Source organism: Oryzias latipes, chromosome 22 (genome assembly GCF_053564925.1).
Source record: "Oryzias latipes strain Hd-rR chromosome 22, Olatipes_Hd-rR_3.1".
In the NCBI taxonomy this organism is placed as follows: Eukaryota; Metazoa; Chordata; class Actinopteri; order Beloniformes; family Adrianichthyidae; genus Oryzias; species Oryzias latipes.
In genome coordinates, this window is record NC_136258.1 from 1,160,475 (window position 1) to 1,179,879 (window position 19,405).

General features: G+C 40.5%; 1 protein-coding gene across 3 annotated transcripts in view; it reads right to left on the reverse strand.

The window, feature by feature from the left end:
- alk (ALK receptor tyrosine kinase) overlaps positions 1-19,405 on the reverse strand; it is a 705,488-nt gene that overhangs the window by 263,495 nt on the left and 422,588 nt on the right. For all 3 annotated transcript variants that reach the window (XM_023951462.2, XM_023951461.2, XM_078940523.1), the window contains exon 4: positions 15,829-16,033. In XM_023951462.2, the coding sequence (XP_023807230.1) occupies positions 15,829-16,033 (205 nt within the window). The remainder of the gene's footprint in view (positions 1-15,828; positions 16,034-19,405) is intronic.

The following is a 19,405-nucleotide window of genomic DNA, read 5'->3' on the forward strand; positions in this document are numbered from 1 at the left end:
GAGGCATGCCTCACCTAAAACCTTTTCTGCGGGCCTATAGCAGGGCTTCCACCGCACGTCTCTGTTAACATTGAGCCCTGCCGTCAGACATGAGGCACAGTGTTTCAGAGCCTCACCCCGAGTTTCCGCTCCGTCTTTGATCGTGCAACACTTCTATTCTGCGATTTTAACCTCAGAGACTGTGGAAAACGTGTTGATTTGACTGAAAATGTATCTTTAACACAGATCAGTGGAAAATAATATGTACTTAATTGCCCTTTCTAGTTTATCAATTGCCTCACCTGACCGTACGTCACTGGTGTGCATGGGTGAATGAATGTGACTGTTGTAGTAAGTACAAATATTTAAATACAAGATGAACCTCAAATCAAGAATAAAGGTTTTAAAGCTACTGTATAACAGCGTGTTCTTAAAATGTTTAACTTTTTAAATATTGCATTTTAGATCACATTAAAACCTAATGTAACATGAAGACTTCTCTTCCTCAATGAACTATCCAGACCAATCACTGCATCGGACCAACCGACAGCCAATCAAATAGTCTGACGTCATCATTAGTCACTTCTTGTGTTCGATGGTCTGCGACTAATGATGACGTCACACCATCTGATTGGCTGTACGTTTCTCCGATGACGTCTACGGTAGTGATTGGTCTGGATAATCCATTGAGGAAGAGAAGTCTTCATGTAAACAATGCTAAGCTCCGATAGACACAGGGACATGACCATTTAAACATGCTTTTATTATTATGATTATTACTAAGTGCATGTTCGCTTATAGTTTTTTTTAAATCCGTGTGCCCAGGGCTTTTTCTGTCTGAACTGACACGGAAGAAGGGTTAAGATTAAGTTAGTAGGTTAATACAACATTCATGCTAACAACATTAGCCGTACTAATGAGCGATTTAGCCGTGGATCGACTTAAACTGGAATAACCATCAGTCTTTATTTTGTCTGGAACTGAATAGTAACACAAATTCACATGATTGTGTGCACGGCTTGTCAGGACTGGTCCCCCAAAAGCCTCCTCCGCCCGTCCTCGGTCTGGAGATGGTACAAATCTCCCGGGGGACACAGTTCTGGAGTCGGCGCAGCAGAACAGGGAAATTGAGTGCGGTCTGAAGTTTCCTCCGTTGCGCACACTGTACCAAAGCACCCTCACATCCCTGCAAACATGAAGCTAAGAGTTTATCTTCAATGCTCAGAGGCATGCACATGCAATAACTTTGCATGCGCGCACGATTGCGTAACAGTACGAGCACAATTGATTAATCCGTGCGCACCATTTAGTAAACTGTGCGCACGGAATACTAAAGCGTGCGCACAGTTTACTAAATGGTGCGCACGGTTTACTAATCCGTGCGCACAATTTAGTATTCCGTGCGCACAGTTTATCAGATTTTTTTTATTTTTAACCACTGGCACCCGGCGGGCTCCGTACGTCTACAAGCTGATGCATCAGAATGGAACGGAACCCACTAACAAATTGAAGAAAAAATACTTCAAACACTTTTGAAGTTAATTTTCTTTACATGTCTTTCCTCAACAAAAAATGTCACAAGAACATATTAAAAACACCAAAAACACAATTTTCTCCAGAGTGGGTCTTTAAGTGGAGTGTGTGCATAGTTCGGTGAGTGAAAAAACTATAGTTTAGGAATTTAAAAAGAAGCATCTCAAAATTAGAGGTGAAGAGCTAACAAAATGCTGATAAACTTCATAGATATAGAAACTTTAAAAGATGCTTGGTTAAGGTTAGCATTCACAGTCTTCATTTTTAAAGGAGGCTATACTTGATACATTTTCTGTCAGAGCAACTGCCATTTATATAGCAAGGTAACATACCGGTGAGTTACCTGAGAGAGTCTTCATAACAGAGGCCTCCAGGGAGAATGAGGCAAACATTCTCCTATCTCGATCTCAGCATTTTCTTTGAAGCAAAATGCGCATCACAGGAAAAAGCTTTTTTTTTTTCTTTCTGACTTTTGGTGCTGAGCTTTTTAATGCTACAGCTTGAATAATTCCACTCATTTTTGCCATGGGTGAAAGGAAAATCTAGGCCACTGTTGCTGCTTCAGAAAATCACCCACCCTTCCGCACTGTTGCAGAACTTCAGCTGTCAGGAATGTGCAAGACAACTTTGGGAGAATTTGATTACAGCTCTATAGATGAGAGGGAAGATGAATAGGCACAGTGGGAAATGTAGGAATATAGACCATAGTACCTTATGTAACCTGTCTATGCAGAAGAAGGAGAAGATGATGGGAGCTCGCATGACAGGGTGGCAGAATATACAGGCTGAAGATGGCAAAATTTAGCTGGTGTGCTTACTGCTTTCATGAAGCAGTAAGCACCCATGAAGCTGAATTATTTCATTTGGGTATTCTATCTGACACCACCAAAGAGATAGCATGTAAACATGGAGCAGAGATATTTAAAATGTTATACATATAGATTAATGTGAACTTTATACATAACTTACATGGATTTTCTTTATTTCTTTAAGTTATAAGGACTGTGGCAAATGAGAGCAGCAAAGTGGAAGGCCATTACAAATGAAAGGTTCAAAAAAACGTATTTCAGCATGTTTTATTATTGTTATTGTTAATATTAAAACAGTAGTTCTTTTAGCTGATGTGCTATTGCAAATTATGTTTATGTTATTTTAGTAATGCTTAAAGAAACTTGTATTGATAATTTCTTAATCTTTGGCAATAATGACACTAATACTCACTCCTAAATTAAGGGGAAAGTTGGGGGGGGGCAAAGGTTTTTGCTGCCCCACTTTCCCCCTGTAGCTCCGCCCCTGGTTTGCCCTTGATTGAGGTGATAATGGATTAAAAAAAAAAACACTCACAACTGTTGCTGAAAACATTTCTCTCAATGAAAAAAAATCCAATCTGATACTCCAGCATGTTTGGATGACCTTTTGAGTTGTGCCTTTTTCAGTACCGACATGGTAAAACAGAATGTATTTGTCAGGTAAAATAATGCTGCTGTCTCTTTTCTCATTCCTGACAACTGGTATGAAAGGCACCGGAAAGCAATGTGGGGCTACAGCAGGTCTAATTTACATTTGAAACGGGGAAGTAGGAAAGAAGGCTACTGGGAGGACAGAGACAGGGAAGCAACATGTCAAGACAAAAAAAGGACCTCCTTTGGATCCCACACGCAGCTGCTGCCTAAGCGTCCTCTGGCTCCTTTCACAGCTCTGCTTTTTTTTTTTAAGATTTCAAACCTTTCAACAGCATACGCTGTTCACTCTGCCGACACACGCTGACAAGACTGCTTCAATGATAGTCCTCATTTAAAACGTCCACGGAAAGAACTGCAATGCCAAACATAGTGCCTTAGTAACACGGACGGGTGCTGCAGGTTTTTGGGTTGCATTCACACCGAAGGCGTTTCGAGTCTGCCGCCTTTCTTTTGACACGCATTAAATTTAGTGCTCGACGCCTTGACACCTGCAGAGCAACCGCCAACATTTTTTTAGACTTCATGGAAAATACATGGATGATGCTGAGTGACTAGCTTGGGTTAGTATAGTCTAGAGAGCTCTACAGAGGCGCCGGTTGGTTCATCCTTCAGTCTCTCCCGATGCAGTGTACTTTCCTCCTGCAGCGAAACTGTGCCTGGGTTACTGGCATTTTAAACATCACTTCCGTCTGTCTGTGGCCCGGTTTGAGCATTAAGCCATGAGGGGAAGAATAAGAATAAAACTGGAGGATCTTTTTAGTATTGTCTTGATGGGCTTATGACGTTTATCTTATTTTCATTGGAGAGGTCGTGCCTGCTAGGACGGCCCCCGTGACGGGCAGCCAACCGCTGCTGGAGAAGCAAGCTCCGCTGCCCAGAGACCGATGCCCAAATCGCGTCGCAGGACCTCAGATCGCATCTGTAACAGTAAGCATTAAAACTTGATGCCCCTGATGAGCAAATCGTAGCCGCTGTTAATGCAGCATAACTCAGTAGGTCTGCCTAAAACAAACAAAGTGATTAAGTGTAAGTCCAAAAAGTTGGATCAATTTTCAGGCTTTGAGATCTACAACTTTAAAGTGGATGAGAGTATATAAATAAAAGAGAAGATCACACACCAGAAGCCGCTCTTCTACTCTTCTTGTGAAACACTGTTGACCAAAAGGCAGAAATCATACTTAAAGCTCCCTCTGCCTCCTCTCCTAATGATGGCTCAAAATTGCAACCCTCTTACTGGCAGCACTCCCAGACGAGGAACACTGGGGTTCCCATCAGCTGTGGCCCTGCAGCGACCGCAGCACGAGAGGTGCGTGGGGGGGTCAAACCGGACGCACACTAAGTGAAGCGTAGCGGATCATTGCCAAGGATGAATGCAGCACTTTGCCAGTGGAAGGTTCCAGAGGTGGCCCAGCTCTGCTTGTGCGGTTGAGCTCCTCTCATTTGGGTATTCCACAAACACAGCTGGGGGACACTCTTTATGGGATTGCAGCGTATAACACTGAAGCCAAATTTTAGTGCAACACTTGATGAATTATACCAAAATATTCGTTTTACATTTCTGAATGCTCTTTCACAACAAAGCAAACTGCAGGAAACCAAGCAAAAATCAAGCTAACTTAGTATCGTCTACAATCCAGACCAGATCGGAAGAGAGGATATTACTGTATTATATACCCCTTACACTAGGAGGGAGTATGCACTATTTATCATTGTTAACTGTCCAGCAAGATTTGTTTGGGATTGGGAATTCGGACACCCTTAGAGGTCTAGATTTACATTAAAAGCTAGCTTATGAGCATATAAGCATACGACATGATGCATGTTTAGAACCGTACTGTGTCAGAGTCAACTCCTCTCCCCTCTGGCTGAACTCTGAAGGCTGGCTTCAGCTGCCTAATTCAGAACAGAATTAATGGATGTTTAGCAAATTATAGCGGGGATTATCCCTGATTAAAGTCCCTCCATCACATAGCTATATGCAGTATATATATATATTTTCTGCCTTCAGTTAAATGAATTTACCTTTAAACTGAACTAAAAATACTGCCTATTTTATAAAATATTGTTAGTTCAACCAGAACCTTAAATGGCCCATGACATTTTGGAAAGCATTTAGCATTTTTGACTTCTTGGTTTAAACCGCAAATGAGCTGGAAAATGTGTATCTAATCTGTGTTCTAAAGATCTGTCCTACCTCATGAGATTTTCCTACGTGTTTATGATGGACATAGATTTAGCGATCCAAACGTCTTACCTTATCAGATAACCCTACCTACTGTTTATGAACGATGGCACAGGTTTGATGTTAGGGTAGCACAGATTCACGATGGAACAGGACAGATTTCAAGCGGGCAGGGGGTTGCAGCGCAGCATCTCGGGTTAAAATACGTTTTCAACCGAGTGATTTCATGTGCAGGTGGAGAATGTAAGAAATATATGGGGCAACAATAAAACAGAAATAGTCCAGAAAATCTGCTGCAGATCCGTATATACAGTGCCTTTGGCGAAGACTATATTACGCTGAAAATGAACCATTTCACCAAGGTTTAATTCAAATTCCAAAACGCTCTCATGGTCTGCGGTTTGGAAGACCTCGCTGATTTTGAAACGTTCACCAAGTGGACAGAGTAGAACTGTGGACATAGATCTGCCACAGATTCGTGGCTGATGAAAACAACTTAGAGTCCCATAAGGTTGAAGAGTTACTGTAGTCTAAAGAATGTAAACACTAGGGGTAAAGCTTTGGTGTCAGAGGTTTAAAGTGAAATGAAAATTACAGTTATGTTTTTGTCTACAGTACTCTGCCTTTATTGTTGCAATAGAATAATGAACCAATTTTTTGGCTTCCGGTCGTCAGCTTTGAACCAAAATATGGCCCCCCAGCAGAGAGCCACTTCACTGCATCTAGCCTTTTGTCTCATCTCCAGCAAACTGTTGCCTGTAGCCTAAAACTTTTCTATGATCCGTTTCCCCATTTTAACTGGCTGATGAGGCTCATCTTGCGGGTATGTTTGCACACATAGACTCTGGTATAATATCGGTTTTGTTTATTTTTTTGTTGTGGGATTCCAAACCTCCAGTTTACTGGTTTTCTGGTTTTTCTGTGTCTTATAACAGTTATGATTATGCATTTTTTACCTTTATGGTTAATAACGTTTTTAAAAGAATAAAGTATAAATCATCTAAATGCAGTTTATTATTATATTGTATTAATATTTTGACATCTTTACAAAGGCTCAGAGTTTTGTTTTTTTATATTTATGCAGGCCTATGTAGGAGGGAATATTGTTTTATTTATCACTTGCCATAATGTTCCTACAGTGCTTTAAAGTTTAGTGTTAACTTTGGCTTCCTTGGGGGCCTTCCTCCCCCGCATTACGCTGGCTATTGATCAGTTTTAAGATGAAACGGATCCACTGCTGGGCTTTAAATGATATCAAACCTCTTTCCACACCAACGCTTCGGAGGTCTAGAAACTCATTTCATTGAGCGTCACGCCATTAATGTGCACTGAAACTGGAGCATTAAAAGATTGAATGTATAGGAAGTTATTGCTTAATGTATGTTTATGTGCAAATGATAGGGTGTGATACCACAGAATAATGAACACAGCAACACTGCATTAAAGAGCTGGAGAAGTGATGTCATTCATCAAGATGCAGAGATGTTTGCAGAAGTTCATGCAGTGGCCTTTTATGAGGACGTATGTATGGATGGTGAACTTATCTTCAATGTGGCTTTGAAAACGGAAGCAAACAAAAGCACAAATATGTTCTATTTAGATGTCCTAAATTATCTTTAGTAATTTCTATTTCTGCCAGAAGCCAAAGAGGATGAAATTTTGTTTTAAACATTTTAGAATATTTTTCTCCTGTCAATAAGGAGTCACAGGTTACAGGACAGCCCCTGAACACCAGCCTGAATAATACAAGTAAATTGAGTTAAATTAAATTAAATTGAATCATTTTTTTAGTCTTATCTTTCATTCCATCGGCAGTGTCTTTACATTTTACACCGGACACACGCACCTCTCAAGCTATGCGTTCACACCAGCCCCTGCAACATGTGTTCAAATGACCACTTTTGAAAAAAAAAAGACTCTGTAAATGCATTATTACATAGACTCTACATAGACTCTAGGTGGTGGACATGCAAGGGTTAATGGCCGACGAAGTATGCATCATCATTTTTTAACGCAAGCTGTGGAAGCCTGGAAGCTGTGCAACCGTTGCTTCCGCAAAGTGCGTTAAAGAGTTATAGTTTTTTTTTTTTCTGATTTGGATCGCTTTTCTCACAAAAAGCGGTCTATTTGTTACATAATAAATACCACCGCTGCAGTCAAGAATTCGGTGATATATATGCTGATATTTCCGATGGGTTGAATAAAGCATCAGTTCAGAGATAAAGTTCACCTCTTACCGCTTATTTTTGTCCAAATGATGAAGCAGAAGTTGTTTTAAAGCAGCCGGCGCAGTGATACGAAACATTTAAGCTAGCTGACCGGAACTTCTTCTTTCACTGTGCGGTTATCAGGTTTTAACGCACACCCAGCAGCCAATCAGAATCAAGTATTTACCCGGACCATGGTATAAGTAATGAATATCGATGATTGATAAAAATGGTTCTGGTCCCTATAGGGTGGAACAGGTGCTTCAAAGATGAAAAATAAAATAACATTTTTTAAAAAGCCCATATTTTTCAAAAGCAAACAAGTGTGACAGAGCAGTGTCACAGGGTGAAGGAGAGTGCATAAGTGTGCTTAAGAGGCTTTTTTTCCATTCTTTCTGACAGTCACTGCAGCCCTGTTCTCCGTCTTCTCACAAACAGAAGGAAACACCTATTTCAGCTCTCACTATCCTTTGTATCACCCTTTTGGACTGAAGGTCCGTGCACCTTCACGACCCCACCCATTCTTATCTGAACCTCCTCACAATCACTGGAAAGGTACATGTACATTACTAGCTAGAATTGTCCAGCAATACTGAATAGAATAGATAGACACGTCTGAAAACAAAGCACCAAAATCATTGTATTTATACAGCCAGGGTACAGACTTGCCACTGAGTTTCAGGTCTCATCCCCATGTGAGGGTGGGTCGGCTTTGGACAAAGATCTTACTTTTATAACATTGAGATTGGGCCAGAAATTGTGATTTTATTCAAATAAACAAATAAAAAGAAATAATACAAATCTCCACACTCTCCAAACTATCTCCAGTTCTATCCAAACTGTGCCCAAACTCTCACTGACTGTATGTAACTCTCAATCAAACACCGGATTTATGTAAGGAGCCTGCGGGATTCATACTGCTGTTAAGACTCACGGTACAATCTGAACCACTTTATGAATCAGTCACATGTTACAGCCAGGCGGTGAAGCTTTAGACGTCATAATTTTCTTCTCCTCCCCTAAATCAAGCAAACTTCTTTCTGCACCGCGTAAAACTCTTCCTCCCCACTCGGCACTGGCACACACTGTCAAGCCTCAATACAGAGCATCACCTCACTAAATAAAACTGGAGCTTTACAGCCTGAAAACATCGATGATTACCGGTATTAAAAAATGAAAAACATGAATCTCTCATGGATATTGTTTATCATCGGATATCTTTAGCCCTTGTGCTATCTTAGATGACCCCACCCTTACTTTGACGTGTTCTCCCTACCATGACAAAGGTGGACAAAGGTGGAAAGATTTCATGTAATCCATGGACACCAGTGAAGATCACAAATCATTGAAGAAAAAAGGTTCAGAGCACTGTCTAGTGGGTCTAGATGACCCAACTCCCAATGTCAAAGTGCCAAGGATAGCACAAGGGTTACCATGACCTCCAGTGATAAAAGAATGACCACTGTGGACAACGATTGTGCTTTTGTGACACTGACATATGACTAGTGATTACATTTTATGAGACACATTGTTTTTTTTTTCATTAAAAAACAGTTTTCCCTAAATCTCATATAAGTCTCACAGAATTGAGCCTGCGGGATTCATGCTGCTGTCAAGACTTACGGCACAATCTAAACCACTTCATGAATCACTCACCTGGTAAAGCTTTGGACGTCATCATTTTCAGCTCCTCCCCTCGATATGCGGTTCGCGGGAACCCCTCCTTGACCATTCAACAGGCCTCGAAGCCTCCATGCAGAACATCAGATCACTACTTAAACCTGCCTAATTCAAGAATTCCAGGAGCTTCCATGTTATTTTCACCTTGATGATGGAGTGACTCACTGCTTCACTGTCCAACTTCTTGGTCTCACCTTTACCCTTAATCAAAGGCCTGAGAGCCCCCTGCCTGCTTGTCTGTTTGTCTTTAGCAATCAAGTGAAGAGGCTAGAGACTGAATTGAAGCAAAGCTTCGGGACAGACAGTGTCGGTGATATAGTTCTTAGGCTTTGATCAGGCCACTTATGTCTGATTCTCTAGCAGCTCTTGAACTTTAGGCCAGATCACAACAAGGTCCTGTATGGAGGACTTCCTCTCTCTTTTTAATACCTACGCTCCAACATCTGCTATCGACAATTAAATAGCAGTTGCCCTCAGGGTCAATATCAATTAGGAAGAAGAGAGCATCTTTTGGCACTCAAGCAGTCAGCTTATTGTCACAGGCTTGCAAATAGCATCATCTCTCTGCGTTTATTAGCTTGCTTTCATATGAAGGAAAACACTGTGCATAGAAAAAGTTACCAATACACAACAAAACATCGGAACAGTAATCTTTCCTTTGCATTGGATCCCACCACTGATTTCTTTGACCATTTATTGAAGCTAAGAGATGTTCTGACAAATTATTCCATGTAAAAATAACAAATAAAAGATCACTGAAGAAAATTGTGTTTTTGACATGTTCTTCGAGCATTTTTTTCATGACAGAGAACATAAAAATAAATTAAGCTTAAAACTGCATTGTTGAAAATTTCTTTAATCACATTTGTTTAGAATCAGGAGCAGACAAAAATTACTTTTGAAAAAGATATTTTTCGTTACAGAGAAAATACGCATTGCGGGCCACGAGCTCCCTGCTCCAATCCATTCTAACGCATCCACTAGTATACAAATAGTACTTGTACATCTGTGCTTTCCACATCAGGCTAAAAACTGGACGCCTGGATAGCTCCAATATTGCTTGCCATTTTTGTTGCACCAGTAATGTTAGATTAGAGAGCTGTAAACTAGCCTGCGAGCGTGTAAACAGAGAGTGAGCAACATTGAGAAAAGAGGCGGGGTTGCTCTGTGCCAATGGTCGTCCCACAACTCAGATGCACATTTATTTTGCTTTTTTTTCAGAGGTGAATTTCTAATGAACTACTGCCGCTTTCCTGAAACTATGTCTTAGAAATAGCACAGGTTTCTTGATTTGGGCTAAAAATGGCATTAGCGGGTTTTGAAGCAAAGACTGTAGAATAAAACTTTGACAGTAATTTACTGCATATAAAACGGTATGAAATTATGTTAGTTTAAAAGGAACTTGTTAAAAAGACCAAACATTCAGGTTTTTTGTTTGCTAGGCCTTCATTAAACACCTTGACATCTGAATTGGGCAAACACAGCCCTCAGTTTCAGGCTGCTAATTAGCATCCTGACTGGTTCTTTTAGTGTCTGTGAGAGGCTCTTTTTCCTTTTTTTTGCCTTCCTTTTTACAATTTGAGTGCCTCCCATAAGAACAGAAATGTGGGTGTGAGTTTGGCTGAGCGAGCCTTCAGCAAGGAGAGATAGTGTGGGTGGTTTGCAGCCTCCGACTACAAATGAGAGCACACACAATGCACGGTCTAATTCGTCACACACGTAATGAGCAGGTCCATGCTTCCCTCCCTTAAGAAGACACTGCAGCATAAGGTCCACGTGAACACTCAGGAAAATATTCATGCACACTCTTTGCCACAACCAACACTTAAAAAGACAAGGGCTGCATGAAGCATGGCACTAATGTGAACTCAATGCCGGCACAGATTTCACACACAAACAGGGCGAAACAGCAAAAGAGCATTCTGAGAGATGCTCTGCATGTTAACCCTTTACCACACACATGCCAATTTCAACAAATAAATAAGTAAATAAATATATACATTGGGATTATACCAGGTTTTATTGTTTTGTTTTGTTTTTAATAAGACTTAGATAAACATCTTCACAAAGACTGAATGGAAAAACCACAGAGAGAAATCCAAATATGTGGAGCTAAGAATTTGACTTGTTGCCACAGCAAATCAGCGTCCTCCATCCTCTACTCTAACACCAGCTACATTCATGTCTTCATTCACTGGATCCATAAACCTCCTCTTTGCTCTTCCTCTGGACCTCCTGCCTGGCAGCTCTGGATTCAGCATCCTTCTACCAATATATTCACCATCTTTCCTCTGGCCATGTCCGAACCATCTCAGTCTGGCCTCTTTGAATTTTTCTCCAAAACCTCTAACGCATACAGTACTCATTCATCTAAGCTGAACAACATGGCTGGTCTCACCACAGTTTTGTACACCTTTCCTTTCATTTGAGCTGAAACTCTGAAAATCACAGCTGACACTTTTCTCCACCTGTCTGCACTCGCTAATTCACTTCTTTTCCACATTCTCCATTACTCTGGACTGTTGACTGTAGATGCTTAAAATCCTCCTCCTTCTTTATCTCTTCTCCCTGTAACCTCACTCTTCCACTTGGGTCCCTCCATTCACACACATGTTCTCCATCTTGCTGTTTGTAACATTCGTTCCTCTCCTTTCCTGGGCAAACCTCCACCTCTCTAGCTTCTCCACCTGTTTCCCGATCTTGCTACAAATTACAATGTTGTCTGCAAACATCATAGTCCATGATGTCTCCTGTCTAACCTCATCTGTGAGCCTATCCATCACTATTGCAAACAGGAAGGGGCTCAGAACTGATCCCTGATGTAATTCCACGTCCACCTTGAACTCCTCTGTCACTCCTAAAGCACATCTCACCACTGTCTTACAGCCCTCATACATGTCCGGCACTGCTCTAACATACTTCTCTGTCACTCCAGACTTCCTGATACTACAAATCATCTCTGTCATAAGCTTTCTCCAGATCTACAAAGACACAGTGTCGCTCTCTCTGATCATCTCTGTACTTCTCTATCACTAACATCTGAGCAAATATTGCATCTGTGGTGCTCTTTCTTGGCATGAAACCATACTGCTGCTCACAAATGTTTACTTCTGTCCCTTGTCTAGCTTCAATTTCTCTTTTCCATAACTTCATTGTATGGCTCATCGGCTTTATTCCTCTGTAGTTACCACACCTCTACACATCTCCCCTATCTTTCAAAATGGGAACCATCACACCATAATTCCTCAGACATGTTCTCAACAGCTAATATCCTGTTGAACAAACCAGTGAAAAACTCCACTGCTTCGTCAATGCCCGCTCACTTCACCCTTACTAATCTTTGTTACTTTCTGCTCCACACCAGTCATCTATTCTATTCTTTGTTCTCTCTCATTTTCTCCATTCGTCATCTCTTCAAAGTATTATTTCCACCTTACAATTACACTACTGACACTGTCAGTACATAACCATCCTACCTATTCTTTACTATCACTACTGCCATATCACTATAGCCATTTCCATCTTTTTTTTTGCAAAATCAACCATCATGACGTTCCTCTCCTGGATACCAAACCTCATCATCACCTCTTACTCCTGCACCAACATGTCCATTGAAATCTGTGCCAATGACAACTCTCTCACTTCTAGAGATGCTCATAATCTGCTCTCTGGCTCTGGGGGCCTCGCGGCGGTCCTGCTGGCCCTGGCCTGGGTGGCGGTCTTGGTCGCCCGGGGGGCGGTTGTTCCCTGCCTGCTCCCGTGTGGCGTTGGGGGGATTCCGGCTGCCGCTGCTGTTGTGGCGGGGGTCTGGGTGTGGGAGTGGCTGGGCGCTCCTCCTCCTTCTTTTCACATTCCACCATCCATTTTAGAAGAACATAAACACTCACCTGAGCACAGGTGTTAGCTCACCTTTGCACTAATAGTTTGCATGATTGAATGACTGAAATATTTCACACTAGTTGGTTTAAAGGCATAAGTATGCGTTTGTGAACACTATCTGTTTTGTGTACATGTTGACAGGTGGACATTTTTGCAGCTAGCAGGTGTGTTGATAATATTTGAGTGTGTGTGAACAGGCCCCGCCCTTTTTGTACTACATTTGAACCGTACCGTAATGATAAACAACCAGTAAACCTGTCTGCTCTATGCTGCTTCATGGTCTTACCCCCCCTCTCACTATCACCCCCCCCCCCTCTCTAACATTCCTCTCTCTTCTTCCCTTCTTTCCTTTTCCGTCCGGTCCAACACCAAAGATTTTCAATCATGGTTGAAATTAATAAAGTTTGGCCTCAATTACAAAAGGGGTTTATTCAGTCACACCTCTGGTTTGTATGAAGATTAATAACCCCTCTTGTTAAAGTAAAATATGTCCAACACAAGAGGCCCTCAGCTCTCATCTGCCTGCCTAGCTGTTGGACAGGACAAGTTAAAAAGAAGAAAGAAAAAAAAAGAGATGCTCATAATCACTTCATCAACGTCCAACCAAAATTTCTCCTTCTCCTCCAGCTCACATCCTACCTGTAGGGCATACCCACTAACAACATTAAACATCACACCTTCTTTTCCATCTCAAGACTATTTGACATTTTTTTTTACCTCCCAAACACTCCTAACAAACTCCTCCTTTAAGATAACTCCTACTCCATTTCTCTCCCCATCCCCACCATGATAGAACAACTCAACCCTGTTCCTAAGCTTCTAGCCTTCTACCTTTCCACCTAGTCACTCGGACACACAGTATGTCTACTTTCCTCCTCTGCATTATATCAACCAACTCTCTACCTTTTCCTGTCAGTTAATTTGTCAGTTCCAACATTTAAAGTCCCAACTCTCCGTTCAACACCATTGACTTTCCTCTTCTCTCTCTTCCTACGAACGCGCCTTCCTCGTCTATTTCTTTGACCAACAGTAGTCTGATTTCTACCGGCACCCTGTTGATGAACAGCACCTATGGCGATCATTGTTAGCCCGGGCCTTGACCGATCTGGTATGGTTATTATAGGTCTGATTTGCATAATTGGTTTGGGAAAGATTATACGTCGGATGTCCTTCCTGACTCAACCCTCTGTTTTTATTCGTGCATGGGACCGGCACAATGAGACCCTGGCTTAGGGTCCTTCATATATATGTATATTATAATGTTTGTGTGACAATACCTATCAAAGACTTTAAGCTATATTTCTTTGTGCCATTTTTGTGTTCAAAATGTTTGGGTTGGACTATTGACTAAGTGAGTTTGACATTATCCATAGTATGTGATGTTGGCTTCTTGGAGTCAGTGGGTTCTTCCTGTATAGAAGATGAGGGGGGAGGGGTCACTCAGTCCAGTTTGCATATACAGTCGATGGGTTGGACTGAAGCAGTTTGCAAACTAGTCATCCAAAGTCAGCACTGCTGCATGTTCATGGGGTGCTTGTGATCAAGGCCTGCTGTGTGAGAACATACTACAGTGTCTCTGCAAAAGCTGTCATTTCAAGCAATCCACAAAAACATGATGATTTGTATTGATTGAATCAGAGACTTAAAATGTGTATCATATGTTTCTGTGGACAAAAGCTAAACAACTTTCAGTAAAATAATTCCAACCCCCGCAGAAAACACAAGAGCTCAAAAACCTCTCCCAATTCATATGATCTGTGGCAAAAAAGCTGTATCTAAAAATGGTAGTAATTTCTGAAATAACACTGAAAATCAAAGTGTGAACCAAGTGCAGAAATGTTTATTTATTGGCTCGATAAAGAGGGTTTGTGTTAACTTCTGCCTGCATCCTCGTTGGCGTTTAAATGATAAATCTGGATTTATTTATTTGTTTTAATTATTCTGACCTTGATAGAATAATAGCCATGTCATTGATCCAACTTGATTAACAAATTAATATGATGGCATACATATTGCTTCCTTCCCTTTGGGTAGGTATTTAAATCTAATTTAGATTTTCTATTGTTTCCTTAGTAAATTTGTTCTAATAAATTATTTTTAACCTTTCACACATAAGATAAACTCAGATTTGGATTTTATTAGACTTGGTGTCATATCATTCCAGCTGGACACAAACCGCAGTTATTAATTTCTCCTCCATGATCAATTTACAAATGGTAGGTACTTTCATGAATCAAAAGAGATGCAATCCATATGTCACTACCAAATTTAAGTCCCTGATTGGTCAAAGTCTGGCCTGGTTTAACTTGCAATGCGTGTTTAGTTACAGTCGTAGAAACTTGCGCGGCTACACGCAAATAGGAGCGTTTTGAAAGTGGAAGCCCGAAATGTGCGTTTCCATAGACTTTCCTTTGGAAGTGGCTGCTTGAACGAGGGCAGTGTGAACGTACAGTAGCTAAATACTATTGTAGCTCTTCAGTGCGTGGGTCCATGGGTCGTGTCTTTAAATATAATAAGCACCGTCTTCTGTAACTCCACATCCATGCTTTTAAATCTTGTAAAACATGCAAACAGAAAATACAGTTTCCTGACAGTTTGACACATGCCCATTACTACAGTCAGCTCTTATCTGACTCAGGCTATTTTCTAGCTTTTGATGATGGAGTCATCTTCCATTCAAGGTTTATACAAAATTCATTGAGGTTGTCTTGAGTGGGCTTCATGCATGTGCACATGCCCCCGTCTTCAGATCACAATTTCCTCAGCAAACAAATTGTGATGGATGTGTGACAGGGACCATGATCACCAAGAAAGACATTTTGTGAAACAGCTTTTGATCAGGCTGACCAGCAAGAAATCAGCTCAGCTCTTCAAAAAGACTATTGTGTTTGAATAAAAGTCTTACCCTGTGATGCGTGGCAGTGTGTCAGTGGAAAAAAGGGCCACGGGTGGCTTGTCTCGCTCTATGAGCCAAATGGTGAATTGGCCGCTCTGCTTTGGATGAAGCAACACAGCCATGTCGAGGCTGCACAGACCCTGGCCTCCCCAAAGCCATGGACTCAGCACCCAGGGCCCTCCAAAGGCTGAACTGTTCACCCACAAAAACTGACCTGAAAGATAAGCAAAGTGAACACAACTTTAGGACGGAAAGTGTTCTAATAGGAAATGCAGAATTCCTTTTAAATGAATCTATATTTTTGAAGGGACTTTAAAATGAAATTTGACTTCTAAAACAATGGGTTCCATGAAAGAAGAAAGATGGAGTGCGTTATAAAAATGTCAGGCACTTGTATGAAAATGCCTTAAAGCTTAGTTGATGAAATTGCATGAAATAAAAAGGCTTAAAAGGGGGCAGTCAATGACATTCTGTGCTCAGGGTGAAAACCATACAGTCTTTTGCTATAGCTGTTGTATAAAATTCCTTTGCTTTCAGGGCTGCTGTGATGGATGAAACAGGGAAATGACCGACACTGTATTTGCATGTAAAAACCACAAAATTATATTCTTTTATGAGAATTAATTGAAAACACTGCAAAAGTCTTGCAAACTGAATATACTTCACCATTTAAAAGACAGACTCCGATCATATTTTTATCTAAAATATTACCAGTGGTCATTCAATCATGATTTTTTTTTTCCAAGAAAAAAAAGGGGTTTTCTAAGACATTTTCTAGTTTCTGCAGAGCACCAGTAGTTCATTAAAAAGCCATCCCTCTTGCTTACAGCCCCTCACTATCCCAACCTAACGTTACCAGTGCAACAAAAGTGGCGATCGATATTGAAGCTATCCAGCTGTATAGTTTTAAGCCAGATGCCAGTTCAGACGAAGAAAACAAAGATGTACATGGATCCATCGTCTGGAAGTGACTGCATAGTTTTCATACAGACTATTTTTTTAATCTGCTCCTAATTCACAACGGTTTGAATAAAGAAATACTTAAAAATGTAGTTTCCTCTAAAAATGCCACAAGAACATGTTAAAAAAAATTAATGGTGTTCTCTGTCTGATATTGCTGTTCATTTGGTCTTTTCAAGGAGAACCAACATGCTCTTATGGCTATTATTGCTGCAGATGTAGCTTCTCCAAGAGATAAAACTCACGTTTTTCTTTATTTCAGGCTTGATGTGCTTCTCTCCTTTCCGTTTTGAAATTGCTTCAATTTCCACGCTGCATTCTCACTTGTGGATAATTGAGACACAAATTTCCTCGTGGTCAGATCGCATTATACTCCTTTAACAGGGATAGTCCTGACTTTTGCCATTAGTTGGTTTCCGTTTGCATAAAAGACGAAACTGCATGGGAAATTAGTAGAAACAAGTCTTGATGCGTGCGATTTTCTGCAGTGTCTTCTGAATAGTTGCTTCAAACACAGACCTTGGACTGCATACTGCATAGACTATCTGAGTTACATCTATGCAGTTGGGTCCAAAAATCTGAACATGCAAAAATACATGTATTTTTATGTATGTGTAAATACACTGGGTTGCAGTTAAAGTCAATGTAGAGTTCAATGTTTTTCAGGAAAATTGCTGCATGAATTATGAATGACAGAATGTCTCACACAGTTGCAAAACTGCGGTGTCGGACTGTGTAATCATTATTTTTTTTTGTGACACTAACAAGGTTGGGTGTATTCATAGTAACTTTTGTTTTAGTGGTATCAGTCTGGGTTTCTTTTTTACGAGTTACAAAAAAAGTTAGTTGTAAGTATTGGGTAAATATGCAAACAAATATGCAAACATCCAGTTATAGGTTTATATTTAAGCTCTAAGCTTACTGTATGCATTATTTTCATGGGCGAAAGTCAACCACAGGCAAGTGGTTGACTTGAGAACTTCACAGCATAGGCACTTTTTTTTCTCCAATTCTATGAGAATTGATGCCAAACTACCTGGTTATTTGGATGCCATTTTTTGTTTTTATGGTATTCCAATTTTATTGATTGAGTTGTTTCATTGTAAAAGCAAAGAAACAATATTCTAATTTTTTATTATTTGTCAAAGACGGTGCATAATTTCACTTTTAATTATAGCTAGGGGTTGCTAAAGCTAGGGGTTGCTATAGCAACTGCAAGATTTGGCAAAGCAACCCCTTAGCAACCCCAAATATATAAAAGCCTAAATCTAATCTTTTCTTTAAAAAAAGGTTCATTGTGTAAAATCTCATTGCATGTAATCACTTTCCATTTAACATTTAATGTATTTCATGTTTGTCTCATTTATTTTGTGTTAAAATGTGACAAAACCACACTAAAAGAGAAGGTGAGGTACGCAGTAGTACTATCTCAACAGAGAGGGCGCTCGTGAGCTTGTGTTTGTTTCTCAATTGTTACTAATAAAGTTTTTTGAATAAGAGCCAGTATTTTGCTTTCACTGACTGCAAAAATGGCGGATGTAATCTCACTAAAAAATTATTCAAAGGTGGACTTTTATTCAAAACATGAACTACGGTAATAACTAATGGATGACCAATGCTGAACAACAGATATTTCATTGAGATTTCTATAACTGAAACAAGAAAAGGAGGACTTCTCTTCTTTACTGTCTCTTAGGCCGCATTTACACTGCAGGTCTTGATGCCCATATCCGTTTTTCTGACTATATCCGATTTTTTCATTACCTGCTTACATCATCTTTTAAAAGTGACCCGTATCCGATTTTTGCATTCACACTATACCATGCTGAAACTATCAATCCTAGACGTTCTGATGACAGCATTTCCGTCTTCCGCGGACCTGTAAAATGACCGCACGGATTTAAAAATAAATGTGTGAGCAGGCCCTTAATAATAATCATAACAGTAATAAAAGCACATTTAGAAGATGCGTATTGGTCCGAACGGCAAACGTTTAGCATTCTTTTCACGTTCCACCATCCATTTTAGAAGAACATAAACACTCACCTGAGCACAGGTATTAGCTCACCTTTGCACTAACAGTTTACATGATTGAATGACTGAAATATTTCACACTAGTTGGTTTTAAGGCATAAGTATGCGTGTGTGAACACTATCTGTTTTGTGTACATGTCGACAGGTGGACATTTTTGCAGCTAGCAGGTGTGTTGATAACATTTGAGTGTGTGTGTGGACAGGCCCCGCCCTTTGAGATTTGTACTACATTTGAACCTTACCGTAATGATAAATAACCAGTAAACCTGTCTGCTCTATGCTGCTTCATGGTCTTATCCCCCCTTCCCCTCCTATTATCACCCTCCTACCCCCCCTCTCTCTAACGTCCCTCTCTCTTCTTCCCTTCTTTCCTTTTCCGTCCGGTCCAACACCCAAGATTTTCAAACATGATTGAAATTCATAAAGTTTGGCCTCAATTACAAAAGGGGTTTATTCAGACTCTGGTTTGTCTGAAGATTAATAACCCCTCTTGTTAAAGTAAAATATGTCCAACACAAGAGGCCCTCAGCTCTCATCTGTCTGCCCAGCTGTTGGACCGGACAAGTTAAAAAAAAAAAAAAAAAAAAACTAA